At 44.5% G+C, this 27,395-nt stretch overlaps 2 protein-coding genes across 8 annotated transcripts in view; one reads left to right on the forward strand and one right to left on the reverse strand.

Moving 5' to 3' along the window:
* The window catches only part of LOC310843796 (uncharacterized protein), an 80,707-nt gene extending 69,043 nt beyond the window's left edge, over positions 1-11,664 (reverse strand). The window contains exons 1-5 of one of the 5 annotated variants that reach the window (XM_083737551.1): positions 11,321-11,664; positions 7,287-7,373; positions 6,346-6,447; positions 5,554-5,664; positions 4,087-4,185 (exon numbers count right to left, since the gene is read on the reverse strand). In XM_083737551.1, coding sequence (XP_083593677.1) covers positions 4,087-4,185; positions 5,554-5,664; positions 6,346-6,433 — 298 coding nt within the window. In that variant the 5' untranslated portion in view covers positions 6,434-6,447; positions 7,287-7,373; positions 11,321-11,664. Of the gene's footprint in view, positions 1-4,086; positions 4,186-5,553; positions 5,665-6,345; positions 6,448-7,286; positions 7,374-8,275; positions 8,366-10,469; positions 10,556-10,774; positions 10,905-11,320 lie in introns of those variants that run through there. The other 4 variants (XM_083737549.1, XM_083737552.1, XM_083737550.1 and 1 more) reach the window with 4 other exon arrangements.
* Positions 1-27,395, forward strand: part of LOC310843215 (uncharacterized protein) — a 292,631-nt gene that overhangs the window by 91,773 nt on the left and 173,463 nt on the right. The window lies entirely within an intron of this gene.

Consider the following 27,395-nt stretch of genomic DNA (forward strand, 5'->3'; position numbering starts at 1 on the left):
TGTAAATATGGCTGGATTCCCAGACTCTTATCTCTGCTAGCACTCATCAATCATTCCTGACAGGTTGGATGTGCCCTTTGATCAAGTCTAAGTTCACATACAGCAGTGATTCACCAATTGGAGGTCCAAGAACCACCCACCCAGCGGCTCCATTACACCATTCACATAACAAAAACTGCCACAGAGATATCCAAATGTTCAAAGGTAGAGGGGCCCATGGGTCTTGGCTTCTGAAAAAGAAGGGGTCTGTACTACTTAGCTAACTGGGAACCACTGGCATACAGGGTTTAAGTTCCCAGCTGGCATTATCCAACTCCAATGGCCTTTTGTGAACTTTACTCAATGCCTTTGCCAAAAAGGTTAAGTGATTAGTATTGGGTGCATCAATGGAGATGAATGCCATTGGGTTTTGTTCCAGGAGAAAGCGACCCTCTATTCATCCAGTCTTGGTAATAAATGCCAGACCAGAGAATGTGAACTTATTTAAAGATAACTATGAAAAATGTTGGACAGAAGTAAAGAAAGATCTAGAAATATGGTCCAGGTTGAGACTTTCCTTGTTAGGCCGAATTGCTGTTATTAAAATGAACGTATTGCCTAGAATGTTATTCCTATTTCAGACCTTACAGATTCTAGACAAGGTGGATTGCTTCAAGAAGTGGCAGAAAGACATATCTAAATTTGTCTGGCAGGGCAAAAAGCCCAGAATAAAATTTAAGATTTTAACTGACGCAAAAGATAGAGCGGGCTCTGCCCTGCCGGACTTAAGACTCTATTATGAATCAGCGGCCTTTTGCTGGCTGAAACACTGGCTACTCCTTGAAGATACAGACATTTTGGACCTAGAAGGACATGATAATAACTTTGGTTGGCATGCATATTTATGGTATGACAAGGTAAAGGTGCATAAAGGGTTTAAAAACCATATTATTAGGAAAGCATTGTATAATGTTTGGAATCGATACAAAGACTTGATGGAAAGTAAAACTCCTAGGTGGTTGTCACCAATGGAAGCTAAGGCGGTGAAAAAACTTAATATGGACTCTAATTGGCCAAAATATTGTGAAATCCTAGAACGAGATGGTGAAAAGCTTAAACTTCAGAGTTATGAGAAACTAAAGTTCAAAGTCCGAGACTGGTTACATTACCATCAGATAAATGAGACATTTAAGCAGGACAGGAAATTAGGATTTCAGAAGGAGAGGTCAAAGTTAGAAACAGAACTGTTAGAACCCAATACTAAGAATCTGTCTAGAATGTATAACTTGGTGTTGAAATGGAATACACAGGAGGAAACGGTTAAATCAGCTATGATTAAATGGGCACAGGACATCGGTCATGACATTATGTTTGCTGACTGGGAACAGTTATGGACCACTGGTATTAAGTTTACGGCATGTAGTGCCTTAAAAGAGAACATAATGAAAATGATTTATAGGTGGTACATGACCCCAGTCAAGCTTGCAAAAATCTATCACTTGCCCAATAATAAATGTTGGAAATGCAATGAGTCTGAAGGAACCTTCTATCACCTTTGGTGGACCTGCCCAAAGATTAAAGCCTTTTGGGAAATGATCTATAATGAAATTAAGAAAGTCCTTAAGTGGACATTTTCAAAGAAACCGGAGGCTTTTCTCTTGGGCATGGCTGGCCAATTGGTGCCAAGGAAGGATAGGACATTTTTCATGTACGCAACTACAGCAGCAAGAATCCTTTTGGCAAAGTATTGGAAGATGCAAGAACTACCTACTCTGGAAGAATGGCAGATAAAGGTGACTGAATTTATGGGATTGGCAGAGATGACCGGCAGAATCCGTGACCAGGGGAAAGAGACAGTGGAAGAGGACTGGAAGAAATTTAAAATATATCTTAAAAATTGTTGTAAAATTGAGGATTGCTAAGATGTCAAGGGGTAAGAAATAGAGAATTACAGCTGTAAACATTAACTTTAAGGAAATCTAAAGAGAACTAATAGAGAAATTGACTAAAGGGTTGCTAAAGAATTGTAAAATAAGGATGCAGTGAAAGGGAGGTATGGGGAAGTCATGTTTTCTATGTTTTTGTTTTGTGTCTTGTTTGTTTTTTGTTGTGATATGTTACAAAAATCAATAAAAATTATTTTAAAAAAAACAAATAAATGCCAGACCAGCTCGCTGTTCTACTACCAAGCTGTGGATGAGTGAGATCTTACTCTGACCTTGTCAATCCATCAACACGGGTTGAAAATAACTGTAAGGTACTTAAAGGGAACCATGAACTGTCTTAAACAACCCAAAACTATTGGGGATCTGTCAGTGATTCCCGCTTTGCAGGGGGTTGGACTAGATGACCCTTGGGGTCTCATCCAACGCTCAGTTTCTATGTGTCTATGATTCTATCCAAGAGAGTGACGTGAACTACGCTCTCTCACACACTTGCCTCATCTGCTCCTATTATTTTAGTTCTGAGATTGCTAGTTATTCAGATTGTTTAGCAGATAACTGTAGAAATATTTTCCTAAAGAGAGTGTCACTCAGTTGAGGTTCCTGCAAGTCCTTTTGTAGCTGAGCTAAGCAGCGCAACCCATTGAAAAGGATGCCCTCACCCTCTTCTGAATCACCACACTCACTAGGTTAGAGAAGCAGGAAGAGCAGCCTTCCTGCCTCTCCAACCTTGTGAGAAGAAGCAGCCGCTCACCTGGACCATGATGTGGAGGAGTACATCTGCAGATCTTTGGTAGCAGAGAAAAGTGCATGGCAAAAGATATTTGGAGAGTGAACAGATCAATTATGTAAACAGAACTTGCAACTTTTTGGAATGCATGCCATTAACAAATGTTTCTTCAGAAACTTACTGGACTGCAGCCTCCATTCCTGACAGCCACGACCATTTCTTTCCCTTGTCTTTAAAGACTCCAATCCAAAAAAACTTTTGATGTCTTTCTACTTGCTTGTTTATAAAATACTAGGGAAGGGGTGCAGAAAGAACAAATAAAATCTTTTAAGACAATGTCCTTTTCTCTAGGAGACTATAGCCCTTGACAGAAATTAAACATGCATAAAACAAGCACATTTTAAAAGCAGCAGGTGTCACATTTGAAGGTCCAATCCACATATATTGAGGAAGCAGTGATCAAAACTATACATAGTATTCCCATCAGCAAGAATAATTTGATGGAATCAAGGAAGCATCCCAAAGAGGAAATATTGTAGGGAAGGGTAACTTCACCTGCCCTCACCGAGATTGGCTACACATGTCTTCCAGTCATGACACAGAGTTAAAATTTCCAAATGCTGTAAATGACTGTGCCATAGAACAGTTGGTCTTGGAACCACCTAGCAGGACAGTGACCTGTGTGGCAAATACTCCAATTTCCGCCGCCATGTTTGTTGGTTGGCTCCAAAGACACTGGAATCAGTCTGCTTGTGGGATACTTGATGGCATGATGATGGAGTCTCACCCATGTTTGTGCCCTGTAGCAGCCCAGTAGCTCCTCTACCAGGGCTAAGGTGCTGGGAGAGGGATATACCCTGCAAGCTCCTCTAGAGTAATCTCCATGATACTCTCATGCCAGAGGCAAAACAAAAAATTCCTTCCAGTAGCACCTTAAAGACCAACTAAGTTAGTTCTAGGTATGAGCTTTCGTGTGCAAGCACACTTCTTTGCAGTTTTCAATTATGCTTTGTGAGATCTAAGAAAATAGAGGCACTGAAACTCTTTTAGGGATGTGGGATATAATGTCAGTGCAAGGATTTTCCCTTGTGCAATGCAATCTTCCGTCCCCTTCCCTCCAATCTGTTCCAAAGTCCCCCCCGCCCCAGGAGAGCAGCTTTGGTGATGGCATGCAGGGAGAAGTGGGGGCGGGGGCGTGAGTTACAGTGTGATGGGAGAGGACAGCATTTCTAGTGGGGAGATGTGAGAATCACAACTGTCTGCTTTTCTTTCTGCTGAGCAATGAAAAAGTGATGAACTCTGTTGGGTGCTGAGTTTCATTGAATATATGTATTGCTCAAGCAATATGAACCCCAAATTTAACTACAGGAATTGAACTCTGTTTAATTTAAACATGTTACAGCAAAAGTGTGGACGTGCATATAAAATACTTACCATCCTTGTCTTCGTAGACTGGATCAGTCCCAACAACCACGGTTCGTATCATATCCATCGCCACTTGAAGCTCCTCTCTCTTTTTCAGTTCCTTCCGATCTAAGAAGGAGGGAGGTAGAAAAGAAATGAAGAAATTGTGTTCCGGCACACTAATCTGATAAGCTGGGGAAGGGGATACTTGGTTTCAAACTGCTATTAATATAGAATTTAAACTGCCGACTTATAACGTGCCCCGGGTCCTTAGGGAGAAGGACTAATAAAATATCAAATCAACCAAAACATGAAAACGACTTCAATTAATATTTTCTGCTCTCAGCCCTTAGATTGAGGGTTCCCATGCCTTGATTGTGGCTGCCCTGGTCGTCTGAAGTCCTGGTTCCGTTTAGCCTGCTATTTCTTCACCAGATAGTTGGCCTTCCTTAGAGAGCTTTAGATTTTTGGTGTCTAGATACACCTGTCCTCTTTGTCCTACAGACTTGCATTTGCCAGGTAGCCTCGTGCTCTGCCATATGCTTAAAATATGCAAATTCTTGGATCACTTGACTCCCTCTCCCTGAGCTTTGCTTACTTTAAAAGCGAATTCACTAGGCAAATAGGCCATGTGTTCATCTATCCAGTGCTATTTTTCTGGGGAAAGAGGCACTCAAACTCGCCATTAATGCCTCCCTTGTTCTCTTAGAATGGAAACATCACCCACCTGAGAGGGGACGGAACTGAGACCTGGTGAATTCCGGCTGAAAAAAGCCCTGCATATATCTCGATATTTAGGTAGGCTTTGGATCCAGCCACATTAGCCATGGCCTTATCCTTTGCAGCCTGTTTTCCCCAAACACTTTCCTTGAAGAGACTGGAGCCCTAGCAGAAGGCAGGGTGCCGAGGACCAGAAATGGGGGCTCTCCCACAGCAAATGAGATTTAGTTGGGAAAGGAGGAGAGAATTGGGAAAGGGAATTGTCCTGGATGTCCCAGGGACTTGTGTTAGGCTGTGCTTCTGTTCCAAGTGCTGGGACTCACTTATTCAGGGAGAACAAAGAAGAGTTTGAAGAAGAAGAGTTTGGATTTGATATCCCGCCTTTCACTCCCCTTCAGGAGTCTCAAAGCGGCTAACATTCTCCTTTCCCTTCCTCCCCCACAACAAACACTCTGTGAGGTGAGTGGGGCTGAGAGACTTCAGAGAAGCGTGACTGGCCCAAGGTCACCCAGCAGCTGCATGTGGAGGAGCGGAGACGCGAACCTGGTTCACCTGATTAGGAATCTACCGCTCTTAACCACTACACCACACTGGCTCTCAACAAAACAGAGCCATTGCTCTCACTGAGTGACAGCTGTAACTCCCCCCCCCCTAAAATCAAAGAGAGATGAAAGGAGTAAATGGAAGGTGGATCCTGCCATCTCTTTTTGGAAATGCTATTGGCATTGAAGCAAAGCCCACGACAGAAGTATCACCATATGCCAATTGTGTACTTACACAGAATGAAAACCATCAGTGTCATGACAGTAAAGATGAAAATCTCAAGAACGATCAATCTTTCACCCGTTGGAGATTTGAAGAATGTAACCAAGTCCTGAATAGCAGATGCTTGAAGAAAGAAAATTCTGCTTTAGCCATAAATAGCCAACATACCATTGCCACTCCAGGAAAAAGGGTTTCCATATGCTGTGGAATCCATCAGCCAGAGACACTCAACTGTTCAGGGCGTGGGCAATTGGGAGGATAAAAGCAGGTGGAGACGAGATGCCTTGCTGCTTGTGGAAAGTTTTCTGACCAATGTCTGGATCAGAAGATAGGGGCCTTTGATGCTACTTTCTGCCCCCCAGGCAAATGACAAGATGCTCCCTCCAAACATGTAATTCCACATACACAAGCTGGGCTGGCCTGGCCATTGGCTCTTATCTCAATGTTGCTAATAAGGCAGCAGACTAACTGAGGAGGTGGAGTGCAGCTTGTGTGGTCTGCACATCTCTACCCACGGCCCAGACCTGCTACCTGAGGCAACTGCCTCACTCTGCCTAATTGTACAGCCATTCCTGGCTGCACACACTAAAGGAACACAGCAGCCAGCAGCAAAGAGTGGGCTCACCCCTGGGGTTTCTATGGGGCTTAGTGGCTCTCTGGCACCCAAAGAGCTGTGTGGGCTTTTCTCAGCACTCCTCCCTGGCACAATCCACTCCCTGCCTGTCTCTCCATCAAGTTCCCTTTCCCGCGCATTCCTCTACTTTATGAGAAACCTCAGCCCATATGACTGTGCTGTATACAGACCACCAGTTTCATTTGTTTTTGCTTTACGCTTTCTGGACGCTATGTTCCTTCTGGACCCTCCACGCTTTGCAAGCTCTAGCTTTCCCATCCTCTTGGTTTTGTCTGAGTAAGAATAAGACATGAACAAATGGAGAATAACACTATGAGCACATTAGGTACAGAGTGGGGTCTATCAGTATTGTGCCATCCATTCCCGTAAAGAGGTTGTTGAGTCCAATATAACTGAAATGTCTTTCTTTTTCTTTTGCTAGATCAATCTCAGTTTTGAACCAAAAGAAATGTTCTATATGGATTCCAATGCATTTTTGAAAATTGTTTTAGGTAATGTAGCACTTTCTCATTTTGCATCCTATTCCTCTCTAAACTCCTGGACATCTCGTTTGCAGGACTCCATTAAGATGTTCACCATTTACTAGATCTTGTGGGATCTATGAGGTCTTCCTATGTTCCTGGGTGTCAACTCCCTGCATCATAGGCATCGTGGTCAATGGTTGAGGACGATGGGAGTTGTAGACCAATAACATCTGGAAGGTCACCACCCTTGATGGAAGGTAAAGGTAAAGGGACTCCTGACCATTAGGTCCAGTCGTGGCAGACTCTGGGGTTGCGATGCTCCTCTCGCTTTACTGGCTGAGGGAGCTGGCATACAGCTTCCGGGTCATGTGGCCAGCAGGACTAAGCCACTTTTGGCGAACCAGAGCAGTGCACAGAAACGCCGTTTACCTTCCCCCCGGAGCGGTACCTATTTATCTACTTGCACTTTGATGTGCTTTCGAACTGCAAGGTTGGCAGGAGCAGGGACCGAGCAACAGGAGCTCACCCCATCGCGGGGAATCGAACCGCCAACCTTCAGATCGGCAAGTCCTAGGCTCTGTGGTTTAACCCACTGCGCCACCCGCGTCCCTTTGATGAAAGGTATATACATTTAATTATAGAACTACCTCCTGATCATCAGAAAAGATGGGGTACAAGATCCAGTCTCCGTGAGATGCATAGAAATCCAATTGAATGGAGACCATGAGTTGGAACTGGAAAAGAAGCAGAGAGGCAGTTGTTACACAGCCTCTCCAAGTGTGCCAAGACCCAGCCTGACACCTGATGCTGTGGCTTAACGAAAGAAGGAAGAGGGCTGTTGTCTAATTCCGTTTTGAAGCCATCTGAGCTAGCAAATGGAATTGCAACGACTTGAATTTTCTGGATCATGATATGGATCTGGACTGACAAACTGGGTCCATGAATCAGAGCAGGGCACCAGGGAATAAAACAGAATGTGGTGCTTCTGATTTGCAATGTAGCTGTAGCTTTAATATAAGGAACGTGGCTGTTTGAGAAGAAGTGAAAGGATGGGAACGTAATTTCTGCTCACACCCCCTCCAGGAGGTGGGCGGGGTTTGCGACACAGCGGGGGGCTTACCTGCCAGGTGCCACCCACCTTGCTGCAGAGTGACTGTCACCCTGCCCCCATCTCAGCAGGACAATGGGCCCCAGTTGGGGGTGGGGTGGGGGCCAGGCAAAGGGCTGGTGCTCTTCAGCCCAGGCTCACCTTCATGGCTTCCCCCCGGGGATGGGCAGGGGATTGGGGCCGTGGTGGGGCCTGCTTAGGCCTTGCCGTGGCCCCCACCTCCTTCCCGGCATCAGGGCCAGGTCATAGCTCTCAATTTTTCCCTTTTTTTAAGAGAAATTCCCTTATTCCAAATAGGATTCCTCGCAAGAAAAGGGAAAAGTTGACAGCTATGGGCCAGGTTGGGGCCGCCTGGGTGGTGTGGCCTGACTCAGGCCCCCGGAGCAGCCTGCTGGGCCTCCCGCGGTCAGCACCTCTTCCACGGCTTTGGGGGTGGGATGGGGGCTGCGGTACAGCCTCCCACGGCCTGCGCCTTTCCCTCCGGCAGTGTGGGGTGATTGGGGCTGTGCAGAATGGGAACCTCATTACATCAAAGGATGGGAATGTAATTACAGCATGAATTACATCTGTTGCCAGCTTGGCATGAGAGCTTCACTATGGACTATATAAGGGCCAGCAGCTTAAGGAGACAGACAGGGAGATCTTGATATATTGTTCTATGCTCCATTCCAGAATGTGAAGAGAGCAGCCGTCTGCCATTCTGAAGTTGTTGTAAATAAAAATATGCCCTTTTCCCTTATGGGGTATCCATGAGCCCATATAGAGTCCTTACATAGGTTCCCTATTGGTAGGAGAAAATAACAGAGGCCAACCAGAGAATATTGAGAAGCAAAGCAGCTAGTAAGCTTGATCTGTTGATTGATCTGTTGCAACAGGGTGCTCCCCTCACACGCAGGAGAGGAGGAGGACCCCCAAAAATGCTGTGCAAGGGATTATAAAGACTTTTGAAATTCCCATCCTCTAGATCAAGACCACCCCCAGAAACATTATGCATACATCACAGAAGGGGTGTAACCTAAGACCACCCCTCAGATACATCCCATCTACATCACAGAAATTTGAATGTTGTTTTTCTCTTGTCCTTGTTTATCTCCTGTCTGGCAGGTTACTTGATTGGATTTCCTGGGGAGCCTGGCCATTCTTTTGTAGTGGTAAAATACTTATTTCCTGTGCCAGGTCACAGGCTCACACATTTATTCAAACACAGATTAAGACAGGATTTGTGAAGGAAGAGACAATGGGGAGGCTTTTCCATTTTGACCATGCAGAGAGACATTTGCTCAGTTTAGGAATCAACATGGTTCCAGGTTGGCTTTCCTGTGCTGATCTATGTACGTGTGGTTATGAACATTGCCATATATCTAAGACCATAAAATTCCTATCACAAAGTGTCCCAGATAAACCTTCCAAATCTCCATCGGCTGAGGAGACATGAAGAACTGTACCTATTTGTTACGGAAAAATTCCGGGTGCGGAGTTGCCCTTGCCACCCAGCTCGTCGGACAGAGTCCGCGGGTCCTAGCGGAAGAAAATGAGTTCAGCCGGAGACAGGAGCAATAAACGGAGATCCAAAGTTTATTGCGCAACAGGTTCAAAATGGCATTGAACCCCGAGAATGGGGTGACATAGACTTTTAAAAGTTCCCTCCAAGTCCCAGAATACAGTGCAGAAAACGTCATGAATACATTATAGGAAGGTTGGGTTACATAGATGACCTCATGAATACATTACAGGGAGGTGGGGTTACATGGATCAGCACTTCAGAAAGGGAGGGGGGAAATATGCAGAGTAAAGGATATGCATAGACAAACATAGATAAACGTTTCCTGAGTATGGGTGTTGGCGAAACAATGGGGCAGATATGCATCGTCTATCACCGGGCATTGTCGGGAGGAAGGGTTTGGCAGAACGATCCGAGCGGATTAGGGTCTTCCTGAGTACGTGACCTGTCGCTCAGGAGATTATGGAAGTGGGCAGCAACATGGAGTCCAGAGGGAACGGAGTAGAACGGCGTCAAAATGGAGAAAATCGGAGCTTTGGTTGATTTTATATCATTTTCCGAAGCTTTCGGCCCCTTTGCCGGTCAAGTGTATATTGTATATTGAAAACGGAAACAACTGGATACATTGTAACAAGACTTTGACAGTTTTACGAGGTCGCTGGTTTCGGTTCCATTGTTCTCGCAGCAGGGGGCCGTCAGCAACTTGTCAGGAGGTTAAATGAGGCGTGCAAGGGCTCCCTGAGCTAGCTGCTGCAGGGGAATGCATGCTCTTGATTGGCTGGGGCGCAGCCATTATAGTCAATGGAGAATGTAGTTTGATACGGTCAACCCATAATAAAATAGGGCGAAGGAAAGGCTTAAGAAAAGATGGGCTTATTCCGCCCGTATATAGAAAGGAAGAATATCCTTTTATTAAGTCAAGGGGTATAGTGTGGTGCTTGTGCAACAGTGTGGGGTTTCGGGAGCTGGGCGCCGTTGGGGTCATCGCCTCGGGCCCGCTTTTGAGGAGGAGGAGGAGAGGAAAGGTACCCCCCCTCTCCTTCCGTATCACTATTCTATCTGTATTATGATTATTGTTGCCTAAGATTTTTTGGCTTATTGCTTATATTGCTAGCTCTGTAGTTTATTCCAGTTGCTGTTGGCTTTGGATTAGACTCTTATTCTACGGTGCTGATCAATTTCTTTGCTAATGTTTACCAATTAATAAACGCTTGTCTCTACCTAAGAGTCTGTCAGTCCTCCGTCCAGTGGAATCTAAAGAATCTCTAGATTGTCTGGTGGTTGATATTGGCCAAAAAGCCATTAGGGGGCGCTGGCAAGACAGCACCTGTACACAGCCCTAGAATCTCCCACCAGTCAGTTTCATTGGTGACCCACAGTTCTAGTACTGTATTTAAAAGAGAAAAAACATCTGTACAGTACTTTATAAAAGCTCCTGATCATTTTCCCTCTTAGTGACCTTTTAGCCCTGGAATGAGACCCTGCAAATATCACAGCTCATAAGGAAAGTGTTCCACCCTCCAGACCTTTTTCTGTTTGGATACCTTGGTGTTGCCATATAACAATCTTTTCTCTAATTTCTTCTTAAGGGTGTTTCATCCTCCCACTGGCTAAGAGCCACCTCCCTTGCGATGCCAGGCATTCCAGAACTCCTCCCATTCAGCATTCTACATTAAGCATAAACCCAGGAAAATGTTTTTTTCCAGATCAGCTATACTACGTATTTTTCCAATCCTTGCTGCAGTTGTTGTATAAATAAATAAAAATTATTATCATTAAAAGAGTAAAACACTATTATCATTGCTGAGTTGCTTCCAGTCTCTGGGTTATTTTCCACCTTCTGTCTCTGCCCACTCAGGACTGGCACCCATGACCTGTTTTTTTTGCCTAGGGAATTCCAGGAGGTGGGGGAATCATTTGGCCTATTCCAATAATCTGCTTGCATAGGTCTGATGTTATTTGGAGACAGTAACACCCATTAATTTCACGTTATCTAGGTGAGGATGAATAAAACACTCTAGAAAAATCCTTCATGACTGTGTCTGCAATGTTTCCAATATGAGTTCACTTACCCATTAAAGTGTGTCATTAAATGCTGAGAAATCGTACCATACTCAGCTTACGGATCTCAACCCCAAGAAACCCGACACAGAGTAGCTGCCTTTCCCCCAATTTCTTAGCTAGACATAACGGATATTGAGAAGGAAGGAGAGAGAGGTAGGCATCCTTTCGGCGATGCCGCCCCGCTCCAGTTTGCCTCTGTCGGCCCCCGATGCCCCTTTCCTGTGGCCCCTGAATGGCTCTCTCCTCATCCGTCTCTCTCGGGAGACAATGGGGGACGGCTCAAGCGGTGGGGAGATTGCAAGGCCTGCTGGGGCAGCTGGCTGCTGTGACGGACAGCAGAGCCAGAGCAGAGTCTGGGGGTGCAGTGCCTCACCATTCCACCAGGGGGCCAGAGCCTCTTTCTGATTGGCTACCCGGAGGGGGGTGGCGCCAGCACTTTTGGAGGGAAAATAAAGAGAGACCTTTCTGAGGGGATTTGAGATGGGAGAGAGGGAAGGTTGGGAGAAGATGGGGATGAGAGGAGGGTGGCGGGAGGGAGGGAGAAGTGGCTCTGATCTGAGTGGATACTCCGCTCTGAGGAGAATATCTATGGAGCCAGAGGAAGGAGCCTCACAGCTGAGATGGGGAGACCATGTTGGGGGTCTGGAGGGAGTGAAGCTGGAGGGAGAAGCTGTGGGAAGACTCTCCTCTTCTTCTTCTGGAGTCTCCTTGCAGTCAGGAGGAGAGAGATCTTCTAGGAAAAGGAGATTCCCAAGTCCGTGGCCAGGGCTGAGAGGATCCCCTGGGTCTGGCATACGAAGGAAAATACCTCAGGGGAACCCAGGAAAAGTGGCCCCTCGCTGTGAAGGAAGCTGGGCTGTGTCAAAAGTACCTCACGGAAAGACCCCTCATAACTAAGTTCGGGGGTGAGAGAGAAGCAGCAGAAAGAGAGTTCAGCCTTTCACCACCTATTCTGGAAACCTGAACATCTCCCTGAAGTGTGACAACTGATTTTGAGAGGAGGGAGTTGAAGAGAAGCTGTGCCTGCAGAACTGTGTTTAATCCTGAGACATTTAGCTGAAGTAATAAGTTAACTTCTCCCTGAAAGAACACAACTCCTGTCTTCCCTTTGTTTCACCATTCTCTCTTTTTTGTAAATAAAGCTTTCCTTATCTGATAATCTCCTGCCAGAGACTCCCTGGATTGCAGTTTCCCTCACACAAAGTAGCCTGTGGGAAATCGTAGACATCTGTTCAATCTTCATCATCATCACTTTATTTTATTTGTAACCTTTCCATCGTTAAAACAACGCTCAAGGCAGCTTACAACATGATAGGCAAAGGGCCTTCTCGGTGGTGGCGCCTCTTCTGTGGAACGCCCTCCCATCGGATGTCAAAGAAATAAACAACTCTCTGACATTAAGAAGACTCCTGAAGGCAGCCCTGTTTAGGAAAGTTTTTAATGATTGATGCTTTAATGTAGTTTTAATCATTTGTTGTAGGCTGGAGAAACCCAGCCAGATGGGTGGGGCATAAATAATAAATTATTGTTGTTATTGTTATGACAAGATTTACATAATTACCAATGATACGGAAGGGGGGGCATGTCTTCTTCACCTTCTTCTTCCCTACAATATATCAATTTATTTCCAATTGTCAATGTCAAAAGGGACTAAAATCTATAAAATTCATAGAAAATCAGCGTGCCAGTTTGCTCAATTACTCTAGGACTCCATCACACCTCCCCTGTCCAGCATAATCCCTCAAGCAAGGTGTCAAGACCCTAATCCTTTCAAATTGCTCTGATCAGCCTTTCCTCCAGACAATGTCAGGTGGCAGACTATGCATATTTGGGACCATTGTTTTCTCATCCCCAGGAAGTGTTTATCTGTGCATATCTCAGACTCTGCATATTCCCCCCCCCCTCCTCCATATGTTAATCCGGTGTAACCCAACCTCTCCTTAATGTATTCATGATGTAACTGGGATGTATTTTGCACTGTATTCTGGGACATGGAGGGAGTTTCAAAAGTTCATGTCACCCCTTTCTCGCTGTTCAATCTCGCCTTGAACCTGTTGCGCAATAAACTTGGATCTTCTGCAGTTTGCTCCTGTCTCCGGCTGAGCTCATTTTCCTCCGCAGGGACCCACGGACTTAGTCCGATGAGCTGGGTGGCAGGGCAGCCTCGCACCCAGATTTTGCCGTAACACCAACATAACCAAAGTCATAAACGATAAGCAAAACACATCCAAAGGTACACAACCAAATGGAAAAGAATTTCCACATAAATCATAAGATCAAAAATTCAGAATACAACATTAATATCAATAACAATTGAAAATGACACAGATAAAAACCCAAAACCATTTGAAGAAGGAGGCCTATCTGCCCAGCAGTAGCAGCAGTATTATTCTTATTATTAATATTTATACATACCCCGGGCATCTGGCTGGTTTTTCCCAAGCCACTCTGGGCGGCTTCCAACAAAATATTAAAATACAATAGTCCATAAAATATTAAGAGCTTCTCTAAGCATAACAACAACCATTTTCAGTCCATTGAATTAGCAGTTGAGCATTTCTGGAAAGGGAAATGGCATACTTTTGTATATTAGTATAAAAAGCATGCATAGGAAAGTATTACTCATTTATGACGAGAATAGGATTTATTTATTATGAACTTTGCTGGGTTCCTCCTTGGCAGCCAGTGCGATTGTTTCAGCAGGGCTAGAACTCAGGACCCGCTGCCTTGAGGGACATCTAAGAGCAGTTGGGCAGGGGAAAGGTCTCCCTTGGGAGGTGGGGGACTCTCCTTCCTTGGAGGTTTCTAAGCAGAGATCGGACGGCCATCTGCCATGGATGCTTGAGCTGAGATTCCTGCATTGCTGGGGGTTGGACTAGATGACCCTGGGATCCCCTCCTCTCTCTCCACTCCTGAATTCCAGGAGGAGCTTCCTTGCCTCCTGCAAAGCCCTTTTCCCTGCAGGCTCTTCCTCTGGTTTCTGGCCAAGGGAGGGAGTCCAGCCAAGAGCCTCACCCCCAAAAGGATATCTGGGCATGGGCGTAGCCGGGGGGGGGCAGCTGCCCCCCTGAATGAATAACAAATAATAAGAATCTGAGGTTCTGCCAAGGGAGAGAGGGCTGAGCTGGAGGGACTCGGCTTGGCAAGGGTTAAAGGGAAGTGAGCTGCCTTCCTAGAGAGGACAGGAAGCAAGGGGGCCAGGTCCTCCACAGCAAAGGCCCCTCCCTCCCCAGTCCTTTCCTGCTTTGGTGTCTCTCCTGCAAGGGCTGCCTCGCTCTCCCCTCCTGGGATCTGGTGAGTCTCCTCTCTCTCTGGGATCTGGTGGGGGTCCCAGGGCTGCAGCAGGGGAGGGTGCCTGGGGGGCCGGATCTGCTCATGTGGGGAGGACCCCAAGTCAGGGAGGAGAGGGTCCTGCCAGGGAGGGGCCAGGTCTGCCACGCTCTCCTTCCTGCAGATCAGAGTATCCCAAACTCATGTGGACCCCCGCCCCCCCTTCAGACAAGATCTCCCTTCTTTAAACAAAGGAGTCCCTGGGACTTTAACTCTGTGTGACGTCGCTCAGCATCACTGCAGAACAGAGGAAACATGTGCAAATGGTTTTCCAAAGCTGGACGAGGAGGTGGACTAGCCCCCCCCAAAAAAAAGGTGGGAGAGAAAGGCCAGGAATAAGGAGAGGGATCCCAGCCCAGAGTCTGGCTGCTGCATTGGGGACCAGTTTCCCAGTGTCTCCCAGGGCAGCCCCCCACGGAGGCCACTGCAGCAATCCCCTCGCACCCAGAGCAGGGCATCCCAGGACCACATCCTCTCTCTCCCAAAGGGATTGTTGCTGGCAAAGCAGCCGGAAATGGGCGCTGCTACTCACTGAGCCCCCAGGGACCTTGCCCTAAATTTCAAGGGAGGTGTTTTTGGCCCTGCGAACTTGGCCCTCGGGGGGTTGGCCAGAAACATACCTGGCCCTCAGAGCAAAGAAAAAGTGACCCCACCCCAAGGGGTCTGCCTGAAGAGTGGCAGAGAGTTCAAGTGCAAAAAAGGAGACAGAAGCAGGGGAGTGGGAGTGGGGGGAGAACAACTCCTGAGGACCCCCGGGTGAGGACCCCCACTAGAGCCAAGCATCCATTTTTCACAAAATACAAATGACTCCCTCGTCAGTCAGCTCAGACTTCATGCATTGACTGGAAGGCAGGAGAAACCAGGCTGATTCATCTCCCAGAAATCCCTTCCGTTGCCTCCACATTTTGCATTGCTAGAAGGCTAGAGACATATTTCTTCTCTTCTTACTTCTCTCTCCCCCCCCCCCCCAAGATAGCTAATGATCTGGGGTGTGGTGCAGTCCAGCCCTAGTTCCCAGCAAGACTCATCCATGCTTGCTCAGGGAACCATTTTCTTCTCCTGAAATTAGACAACTTTTGTAACAGAACAATGTATTTGCTTTGTAGGATTTGCTAGCGCCTCTCCTTAAGACAGACAGAACTTGGCAGGAGACCAAAGGGTTCCTTCTGATCTCTCAGAGGCTTCCTGAGAGCACAGATGGGGGAGCAAGACTCAGCTGGCCTTGAAACAGGAAGAGGCCATGACATCCAAACCGGGAGCAGTGGGGGATTCTGGGAAAACTCTGTGCAGAAGATCCTGGGTGAGGAGGACACCCTCCGCTCAGAGGTGCAGAGCCAGCAGGTGAGGCAGTTCTGCTGCCAGGAGGCCAAAGGACCCCGAGAGGTTTGCAGCCGACTCCACCACCTTTGCCACCAGTGGCTGAAGCCAGAAAGGCACACGAAAGCTGAGATGCTGGACCTGGTGATCTTGGAGCAGTTCCTGGCTGTCCTTCCACTGGAGATGGAGAGCTGGGTGAGGGACTGTGGAGCAGAGACCAGTTCGCAGGCAGTGGCCCTGGCCGAAGGTTTCCTCCTGAGTCAAGCAGAGGAGAGGAAGCAGGTGAGAGAGACTTTCCTCTGGATACTCCCAAGGGGCTCCAAACAGGACAGAAAACATCCCATAATGGTCTGCTGAAGGCCCATGCTTTTTCTGCAAGGCATCCATGGAATGAGATCTAACACCCTTCAAATCTTTGTCATTCTCTTTCTAGTATTTCTCCCCATTCTCTGTTTTGAATCCTTGTTTCTTTTTCAGGGAAAGGATCTCTTTGCAGAAATGGACCTGGATTCCTGTGAGGCAGAGAGGCCTCCGTTGGACACCAGAGAGAGGCCACTGGGTAAGGAGGAAGGTGGTTTTTCTCTGTTTGGCCTCGTTCTGTTGGTTTCCCAACTCATCTGAGGGTTCTTTTCATCTTGTTTTGGGGGGAGACAGTCGGGAACAAGGGTCCAGAGGAGGGGAGATGTATTTCTGTACAACTAACATATGGAATGGGCACAAACGTGCAAATACTCTCAGCAGGTAAGGCTTTCTCAAAGGCCCATCTGTGGTTAGAGATGCCCTGTTTCACCTGTGAGAGATGCAGGCACTCCTGGCATCCTGCTAACCTTTTCTCTCTTGCAGGTGACAGAATGATACCAGCAAAACCTCCTGATCCGCCTTTTCATGGGGGCAGAAGGGAAGCAGTGGCTGTGGAACCAGATCAGGTCAGGGGAAGCTTCCTTGTGGGGACAGAGGCCGAGGGATGGAGCAATGTCATGGACTGGTTGGGCACAGAGGAATGGTGGGAGGAAGCAGCCGGGGAACCAGGAAGGGAAGATGGCTCAGAGCCGAAGGAGTGGAGGTGGAGGAAGGATGAGCGGTCAGAGGGGGAAGCCTGGGAAGAGGAGGTGTCAGAAGCTGAAGGGGAAACAGGGCGTAGTGAGCTGGGAGACTCTGTGGCAGAATGCAGTGCAGAATCAGAGGCAGAAGAGGAAGGAGGCGAGTGGGAGAGGAAGGTCGAGAGGCTGAGTCAGGAGAAGGAGGAGCCACCGGTGGCTCCCTCTCCTTCTGCCAGAAGCCACCCTCCCTGCTTGTCTCTCAGAGCCAGGAGACCCCCTGCAATGCAGGAATCTCTGCTAGATCATCCAAGACAGATGGCCATCAAAAACAGGCTTATTTTATTTCTAGATTGATAACTGAATGCAAAAATTGGTTTCTAAGCAGTGGACAAATGAGAACAAATAGTGGCCTGGATTCACCTAACCAGCCCCATGAGCTGGAAAATGGGGCCTGCCCCCCATTCCTCCCCTTCTCCATGCCCCCATGAACCCCTTGAATCTGGCTCTAGGGCATTGGGAGGGAACCTTCCCAGAACAACTCACGAGGAGAGGGGAAAGTGGATCCTTCCATCGGGGAAACTGGAATTCTTGCGTAGGCAGAAAAACGTAAACATAACTTGGAGTACCACCTATTTGCACAAAGACAAATACCCATAATTAAAAGCAGAAAAAAGTAATTCAATTAAAGTGTTAAAATAAGCATCCATAATTGACATGTACAGTAAAGCAATCCTATTGAAATAACACAGCAATTAACAGGAAGGAAACCACAGAGCATTGTGTAGCAGATCATATATCTGCTGTCTCAGAGGAGGACATTTCCCTTTTTCTTTTAGGGTCCAGTCTGCTTTGAAGATGTCGCTGTTCATTTCACGGACGAGGAGTGGGTGTTGCTGGATCCTGACCAGAGAGCTCTGCATAAGGACGTCATGGAGGAGGCTCGTGGGACCGTGGCCTCTCTTGGTAAGGCTCCCTGTGGGATTGTCCTATATGCCAGGAAATTCAAGAAATACCTCTATGTGACAAACGTCATATATTTTCACAGAGCTCAACAGCGCCCCTTACAACACCTGGGAACCTAACACCCCCAGAAGAAACAGCAAATTGCAGTTTTTTCTGTGAACCATTTCCCTCTAGTTCTGCCTTTTTATACCACGATTCGGTGGTCTGAACTGCCCAGGATATCTCAAATGTCAGCTTCAGAGTTGTTAGGAAAGATAAGCAGCTACTATCAGGTTTTCTGTTTCTATTTTTGTTGCTATCAGTCTTGGGTTGACCAAGTGTGTGGAATGTGGAAAGTGCTATCAGTCTTGGGTTGACCAATCTCAGGTAGTAGTAGCAGTGATAATAATAATAATAATAATAATAATAATAATAATAGTAATTTTATTTACACCCTCCCCATCTGGCTGGGTTATCCCAGGCACTCTGGGCTGCTTCCAACACATGTATAAACATGAAACATAAATAATAACAATCTGATCCCATCTAAAAAGTACATTAACTTTAAAATGAACATCTTACACTAGTGGCCAAAATTGTGGATACCTTTTGTGAGGTTTGATGGCTCATAACACCACTTTTTGGGGAATAATACCATAAAATTATATAGCAATGGAAAGATAATTTAATGAAAAATGTAATGCAAGAAATTTTATGAAGGAGTATTTATTAGAACAGCAGTCATAAAGAAAAAACGTGAAACCATTGGTAACCTTTAGTTTTAATTACGGCCTTACAACGCCTTCACATGGAGTGAACCAGGTTTTTTAGTTCTGCAGCTGTAATAATGTGACACCAAGACTGAATTATTGCCTCTATTAATTAGGCTTTATCGCTGGGTTGCTTCTGACTAAGAAGTTTCTTTAGTCGGCTCCATAGACTTTCACTTGGACTAAGGTCTGGGCTATTCCCAGGCCATTCAAGCAGTGGAATATTATTATCTTCAAACGACCTTTTGCACACAGCAGCAACATGACATGGAGCTGAACTCTGTAGAAATGTAAAATAATTAAATAAACAAATATTTATACAAACATATGTAAATGCTTCAGTATATGGGGAAAGATCACATGGAGAACGCTTCAGTTTGGGCTCAAGTATTTCATTTGTGTATTTTGGGAAGTTTACATTTCATTGTCAGTGTATGAAAATGCAAAGGAACTGACTTCCTTTGTCTCCTCAGCCTGGTCCTCGGACCCTTGTCGGCATAAAGGAGTCCACAAGAAGAGTGCCCTTGCAGAGTATTTTCTGCTTTTATTCTTAAAAGTCTTTATCTGCAAAACGAACAACCAACTGTACACACATCAACGCTACCAGCTTTCACCAACCAACCCACACCCAACACTAACATTGACCACTCTAAATATACAGGTACAATTAGGTGAAAGGTTGCATGAGTCATTGTAGGCCGCTGACTCATGCTGACTTAGTTCTTTTAGCATTAAATAAACAGCGGCCAATTTATAGCCGTGACACCCATTAATGAAACAAATTCATAACACTAGCTGGGTGTTTCACGGTCGGTGAAATGCATGTAGGATGTATATCTTCTCTGATTCTTCTCCTCGTGTATGTCATGCCATCATTACCAAGCAAGGAGATTTGGGTCTCATCACTCCAAATAACCCTATCCTATTGTTCCGCTGTCCAGTTAACATGGGTTTAATCTTTTCAACCTTTGCTTGAGAGAGAACAATGGCTTTTTCCTTAGAATTCTAGCATTTAGACCAGTCCTTGCCCTCAACTTCACATTACATTGCGCCATGTCATCCTGTATACACCCAGATGATTTTCTTCTGACACGTGGGCACAGTCTCTCCATTCTTCGATCATCACTTGCTGTTGTGCACCTTTTCCTGCCTTTACCAGTCTGATTTGGGAGTGAATGAGTTTCTTTTTAAAAAAATAATTTTTATTAACAGGCCAATCACATCACATTAATTCCAAATAACAATAATTCCAAATTACATAGCCATTTTTTTTTAAAAAATTGTTGGGGGTACCCATGCTTCAAGCTCCGAAAGGGATCTGATCATCTCTCTTGCTGCTGCTTTAATTACACAGTTCTGTCAAAATAATATTCACAGTTCTGTTCAATCTTCTCTTTGTTGTTTTCCTCATCTTCTTGTTGTTATCTCCTTTCTTTGTAATCTCTGATAATCTCCACAAGCGGGTTGAAGACAAACATTGTTATTTCCTGTGTGGATTTTACACTCATCCAAGAGTGTATGATGGCTGGGAGTTTGTTAAGAGGGAGATAGTAAAAGCACAACTTCAGGCAATACCAATGAGACGGAAACATGGAAGGTGCCTAAAGAAGCCAGGGTGGCTATCTAAAGAACTTTTAACTGAGTTAAGATTAAAAAAGGATGTGTACAAAAAATGGAAAAGGGGGGAAACCACCAAAGAGGAATTCAAACAAATAGCCAGCACGTGTAGACCCAAAGTCAGAAAAGCTAAAGCACAGAATGAACTCAGGCTTGCTAGAGAGGTTAAAAGCAACAAAAAAGGCTTTTATGGGTATGTTCGTAGCAAAAGGAAGAACAAAGAAACAGTGGGGTCACTCAGAGGAGAAGATGGTGAAATGCAAACAGGGGACACAGAAGGGACTGAACTCCTCAATGCCTTCTTTGCCTCAGTCTTCTCTGATAAAGAAAACAATGCCCAACCTGAAGAATTTGGAGCAAATGATTCAGCAGAGGAAACACAGGCCAGAATAACTAAGGAGATAGTACAAGAATACTTGGCTAGTTTAGATGTATTCAAGTCTCCAGGGCCAGATGAACTGCATCCAAGAGTATTAAAAGAACTGGCAGATGTGATCTCAGAACCACTGGCAGTCATCTTTGAGAATTCCTGGAGAACAGGCGAAGTCCCGGCAGACTGGAGGAGGGCAAATGTTGTCCCAGGGAAGATTCTGGAGCAGATCATTAAGCAAACAGTCTGTGAGCACCTAGAAATGAATGCTGTGATCACCAATAGTCAGCATGGATTTCTGAAAAATAAGTCATGTCAGACTAACCTGATCTCGTTTTTTGACAGAATTACAAGCGTGGTAGATGAAGGGAACACAGTGGATGTAGCCTACCTTGATTTCAGCAAGGAATTTGACAAGGTGCCCCATGATATTCTTGTAAAGAAGCTGGTAAAATGTGGACTTGACTATGCTACCACTCAGTGGATTTGTAACTGGCTGGCTGACCAAACCCAAAGGGTGCTCATCAATGGTTCCTCTTCATCCTGGAGAAGAGTGACTAGTGGGGTGCCACAGGGTTCTGTCTTGGGCCCGGTCTTATTCAAGGCATCAAAGGCATCCTGATCAAATTTGCAGATGACACTAAACTGGGAGGGGTGGCTAACACCCCAGAGGACAGGATCACACTTCAAAATGACCTTGGCAGATTAGAGAACTGGGCCAAAACAAACAAGATGAATTTTAACAGGGAGAAATGTAAAGTATTGCACTTGGGCAAAAAAAAATGAGAGGCACAAATACAAGATGGGTGACCCCTGGCTTGAGAGCAGTACATGTGAAAAGGATCTAGGAGTCTTGGTTGACCACAAACATGACATGAGCTAACAGTGTGATGCGGCAGCTAAAAAAGCCAATGCAATTCTGGGCTGCATCAATAGGAGTATTGCATCTAGATCAAGGGAAGTAATAGTGCCACTGTATTCTGCTCTGGTCAGACCTCACCTGGAGTACTGTGTCCAGTTCTGGGCACCACAGTTCAAGAAGAACACTGACAAACTGGAACGTGTCCAGAGGAGGGCAACCAAAATGGTCAAAGGCGTGGAAACGATGCCTTATGAAGAACGGCTAAGGGAGCTGGGCATGTTTAGCTTGGAGAAGAGGAGGTTAAGGGGTGATATGATAGCCATGTTCAAATATATAAAAGGATGTCACATAGAGGAGTTGCGCACCCTAGCGGCCCCCCAGTGAATGAGTTTCTTATACCTCTTCAAAAATATAGAAAGGCCAGCTTTGGCTAAGTTTTCCCCAATCTTTCTTCTAATTTCTTCATAACTGTAGCCTTGTTCACTTAAAAGTATTAGTTTACATATCTTTCTGGGTAACCAGTCAACTCTCTGTGCCACTTTTAAAATTTTATTATGTTCTGCAAACTCACTAAATGAAAGAACACGAAAAAACGAGCCAACGATAGCAATCACATAAGACACTAACAAAAGTCAACCTAAGCAAGTAGTGCTTCTGCTTCCTATTTCTGGTTATTTGGCTATAATTTTTGATAGAATACAGCTAATTGAACTTTGTTGCATTAAGTTCCTGCTCAAATTATCTTTCCACTGACATATGATTATATGATATTACTCCAAAACAAGTGGTGTTATAAGCCATTAAAGCTCTGGAATACACTATTTCCAAAAAGGCTTCTACAATTTTGGCCACTACTGTATATCAAACAAAGCAACATTCAACAACTCATTAGAATCTAATAATAAATATGTTGGTTAATGACAAACAACAAAGGTAATAAACACACACTGAATTCCCTTCCATTCTTCTTTATTTGCTCCTGAGGCTCTAATCCCTTTTTGTCTCCATTGCAGATTGTGATGAATTGGAAATTGAGAACAAAGGTGACCACAACAAAATCCCCAGAAAGGAGAAGCCACATAAAAATTTGGAGTGTGGAGAAAGCTACAGTCACAGCTCCCATTCCACTTCCCATCAAAGAAATCTCATTGGAAAGAAACCCTGTCAGTGTGTTGAATGTGGAAAGAGCTTCAGGAACAGCTCCAATCTCACCTCCCATCAAAGGATTCATACAGGGGAGAAACCCTATCAGTGTGTAGAATGTGGAAAGAGCTTCAGTAAGAGCTGCAATCTAACTTCCCATCAAAGAATTCATACAGGGGAGAAACCCTATCAGTGTATGAAATGTGGAAAGAGCTTCAGTAAGAGCTGCAATCTAACTTCCCATCAAAGAATTCATACAGGGGAGAAATCCTATCAGTGTGTGGAATGTGGAAAGTGCTTCAGTACCAGCCACAATCTCACTTCCCATCAAAGAATTCATACAGGGGAGAAACCCTATCACTGTGTGGAATGTGGAAAGAGCTTCAGTCACAGCCACAATCTCACTTCCCATCAAAGAATTCATGCAGGGGAGAAACCCTATCACTGTGTGGAATGTGGAAAGAGCTTCAGTCACAGCCACAATCTCACTTCCCATCAAAGAATTCATGCAGCGGAGAAACCCTATCACTGTGTGGAATGTGGAAAGAGCTTCAGTCACAGCCACAATCTCACTTGCCATCAGAGAATTCATACAGGGGAGAAACCCTATCAGTGTGTGCTATGTGGAAAGAGCTTCACTCATAGCTCCTCTCTAACTTCCCATCAGAGAATTCATACAGGAGAGAAACCCTATCAGTGTGTGGAATGTGGAAAGAGCTTCACTGATAGCTCCTCTGTCACTTCCCATAAGAGAATTCATACAGGGGACAAACCCTATCAGTGTGTGGAATGTGGAAAGAGCTTCACTGATAGATCCTCTCTCACTTCCCATAAGAGAATTCATACAGGGGAGAAACCCTATCAGTGTGTGGAATGTGGAAAGAGCTTCACTGATAGCTCCTCTCTAACTTCCCATCAAAGAATTCATACAGGGGAGAAACCCTATCAGTGTGTGGAATGTGGAAAGAGATTCACTCATAGCTCCTCTCTCACTTCCCATCAAAGAATTCATACAGGGGAGAAACCCTATCATTGTGTGGTATGTGGAAAGAGCTTCACTCATAGCTCCTCTCTAAATTCCCACCAGAGAATTCATACAGGGGAGAAACCCTATCATTGTGTGGTATGTGGAAAGAGCTTCACTCATAGCTCCTCTCTAAATTCCCACCAGAGAATTCATACAGGGGAGAAACCCTATCAGTGTGTGGTATGTGAAAAGAGCTTCACTGATAGCTCCTCTCTCACTTCCCATCAGAGAATTCATACAGGGGAGAAACCCTATCAGTGTGTGGAATGTGGAAAGAGCTTCACTTATAGCTCCTCTCTCACTTTGCATCAAAGAATTCATTCAGGGGAGAAACCCTATCAGTGTGTGGAATGTGGAAAGAGCTTCAGGAAGAGCTCCAATCTCACTTCCCATCAAATAATTCATACTGGGGAGAAACCCTATCAGTGTGTGGAATGTGGAAAGAGCTTCAGGAAGAGCTCCAATCTCAATTCCCATCAAAGAATTCATTCAAAGGTCAGAAAAATGCTTCATTATAGACTTCCGGTTGGCTCGCCCGATTATGGTGGACAGGAGTTCTTTCACGGAAAGGGTACCAGCGCTTTGAAGACAGGGGAGAGTTGCTAGAGTGCAGCGGTGCCCCGAAAAACCCTCAGATTGAGCCGGGAACGACTCCCCTGCTCCCCGTAAGCTCTAAAAAAGAGGGCTGAGTGAGAGCGGGGTTGGAGATGGTGGCACTAGGGAAACAATTTGCTTCCTTCAAAGCACGAAGCTCTGAGTCCTGCGATGGTGAGCGGCCAATTCCTCCAAAAAATTTTGGACTATCCCTCTTGGAAATTGTGAGTGAAACAATTTCATTTGGAACTTTGAATTGGGAAGGAAAAGGTTTTAAAAACAGAGGTCAATCCCTTTCACTGAAGTAAGAACGAAAGCAGCTAACGTTACCAAAAGCCGCAACTTTAGTCTCATCTTTTAGAAACTTTCAAGTCTTTCCTATATCCCCCTTTCTAGCAGGGGGAAGGGGGGAAAGACAAAGAATAAATTTCCCTGCAGAAGAATCAGGGATTTTTCCTGAACTGTTGTATCTTCTTTGTGGAAACAGACTTCCCGGGTGAGGGGAGGCTAGACTCCATTGTGACGCAACAAAGGGAACGGAAGCTTTCAACTTTCGTTTTCCACTTCGGAAAAATACAGATACCTGGAACTCTGCAACTAAGTTAAAGACTTGAAATAAACTTTTGGGGACTTGTTTAAAGGAGAAAATAAAGACTTGTACTTTACTATATACTATATTTACTAGATTGAAAGACTGGTGAGCAAAGACTTACTCTGGAGTGGGGATTTTTGCAGCTGGGAAACAGTCTGTTTATCCTATTGTCTCCCTCTTTTGACTGTAGCTGACCTTGGGGTGGGGAATAAAACTATGGATGGGGGTGACAAAGGAGACAAGACAGAAAAGTCAGAGAGACTGAAAAGAACAAAAATTATACCAAGAAGAGAATCTAGAACACCAACATTTGAAGAATCAGTAATGCAACTTCTTCAGGAAATTAAAACAGAAGTAAGAGGGAATCAAAAAACCATTCAAGACTTGAGGAGTGACTTTTCTGAACTGAAAGAAGACTTGAAGACAGAGGTCCAACATTACCTCACATGAGGAAAGAATTACACAACTGGAAACGGTAAAAATTCAGGATTTAGAGACTGTCCAGCAGCAGGCATTAAATTTGATTGAGTTTTGGGAATTAAAGGAGAAGGAGGCTCATCTGAGACTGAGGGGAGTGGTCCAGAAGGAACAGGATAACTTGAAGGGTTGGCTCATTGAGGAATTTTCAACTTACTGGGAGATCTCAAAAGAAGAATTGAATTTGTGGATTGATAAAGCATATAGATTTGGTCCTTAAAAGGATTCTAAAATCACACATGACTGTATGGTGATTTTTAAAACAAAGGAAAAAAGAGACATGATATTGGGACATTGCTATAAAAAAAGTTTAAAGATAGATGGGAAAGCAGTGATCTTGTTCAAAGAGGTCCCACGACATTTTTTATCTTTGAGAAGTAATTATTCAGATCTGGCAACTGCCCTAAGGAAGAAAAATATCTTATTCAGGTGGGAATTCCCAGAGGGTCTTTCCTTCAATTTTCAAGGGAGGAAACAGAGAATCAGAACTGTAGGAGAGAAGGAGAGATTTCTGGAGAAAAACGCAAAAGAGTTCGGTTTTGAAAGTTCCCCTTCTCTGGCTGTAGCGGCTGAAGGACCCTAAAAAATTAAGATGTCTTTAAGAATTTACTCCTGAAATGTTAATGGCTTAAATTCCCTGGAAAAAAGAGGCCGTGTTTTCCATACCTTGGCAAGAAACAATTTGGATATAATTTGTTTACAAGAAACCCATGTTACTAGACTACATAGAAAAAAGTTACAGAATAAAAAACTCGGACAGGACTTTATTTCATCAGACAAGGTAAAAACAAAAAAGAGGAGTGGTGTTTTATATTAAAGAAAAATGGAACCCCAAGCTTTTGTTTAAGGACAAGGAAGGGAGATACATTGTGGTTGAAATTACAGCACAAGGCGACAAATATCTTTTATTGGGAATTTATGCACCAAATGATGGAAAAGTGGACTTTTTTAGGAACTTGGACTTGAAGCTCAATGAGTATTTGGATTACAAAATAATATTGATGGGAGATTTGAATGGAGTAGTCTCCACATTAATGGACAAATCACAAGAACAAAAAGTACAAAATGCAGGCAGACTTTCAAAACTGTTTTTTTGAGATGGTGGATAAATATGACCTGTCAGATATATGGAGACTATGAAATCCGACTGAGAAAGATTACACATTTTTCTCAAATTCCTCCCAAACATTTTCAAGAACCAATTATTTATGGATTACCAGAGATTTAACTCCAAGGGTATCAAAAATTCAAATATGTCCTAGGACATGCTCTAATCATAATGTAGTGTTATTGGAAATGAAATTGTATCTGCAGGGTTCCTTCAGATGGAGGATGAATGATGCATTGTTGAGGAACGATTTGGTGGTGGGAAAGGCCCAAAAGACTCTAAAAGATTACTTTGAATTAAATATAAATGCAGAGGTAGAAGAAAGAGTCATTTGGGATGCTAGTAAAGCTGTTATGAGAGGTTTCTTCATACAACAGAATGCTATAAAGAAAAAGATACAAAAGGGAAAAAATCTTTCTCAAATAAAAAAGAAAGAAAAGAATTTAAGATCAAAGCCTAAAAGCCAACAGATACAAAAAGACATTAAAGCTTTGCAGACTCAATTTTCTCAAATTATAAATCAAGAAATAGAACGGAAAATAAAATTAATGACACAGAGAAATTTTGAATCTGCAAATAAATGTGGGAAATTGCTGGCTTGGCAATTAAAAAAGAGACAGAAACAAAACATGATCACAAATATTGTAATGGAGGGAAAATCTGTGGAAAACCCTAGGGATATTAGAAAATGTTTTCAGAAATATTTTAAACAACTGTATAAAAAAGGTAAAGAGGATAAAGATAAAATTGAGCAATTTCTTAGAACAAATGAAATGCAGAAAATTCCCGGAGATAAAAGATCACTACTCAATGACATGATTACAAGACAGGAGGTAGAGATAGCAATAAATCAGATGCCATAGGGCAAAGCCCTTGGACCGGATGGATTATCTG

The sequence above is a fragment of the Podarcis gaigeae genome (assembly GCF_964106915.1).
Source record: "Podarcis gaigeae genome assembly, chromosome: 4".
NCBI classification, from domain to species: Eukaryota; Metazoa; Chordata; class Lepidosauria; order Squamata; family Lacertidae; genus Podarcis; species Podarcis gaigeae.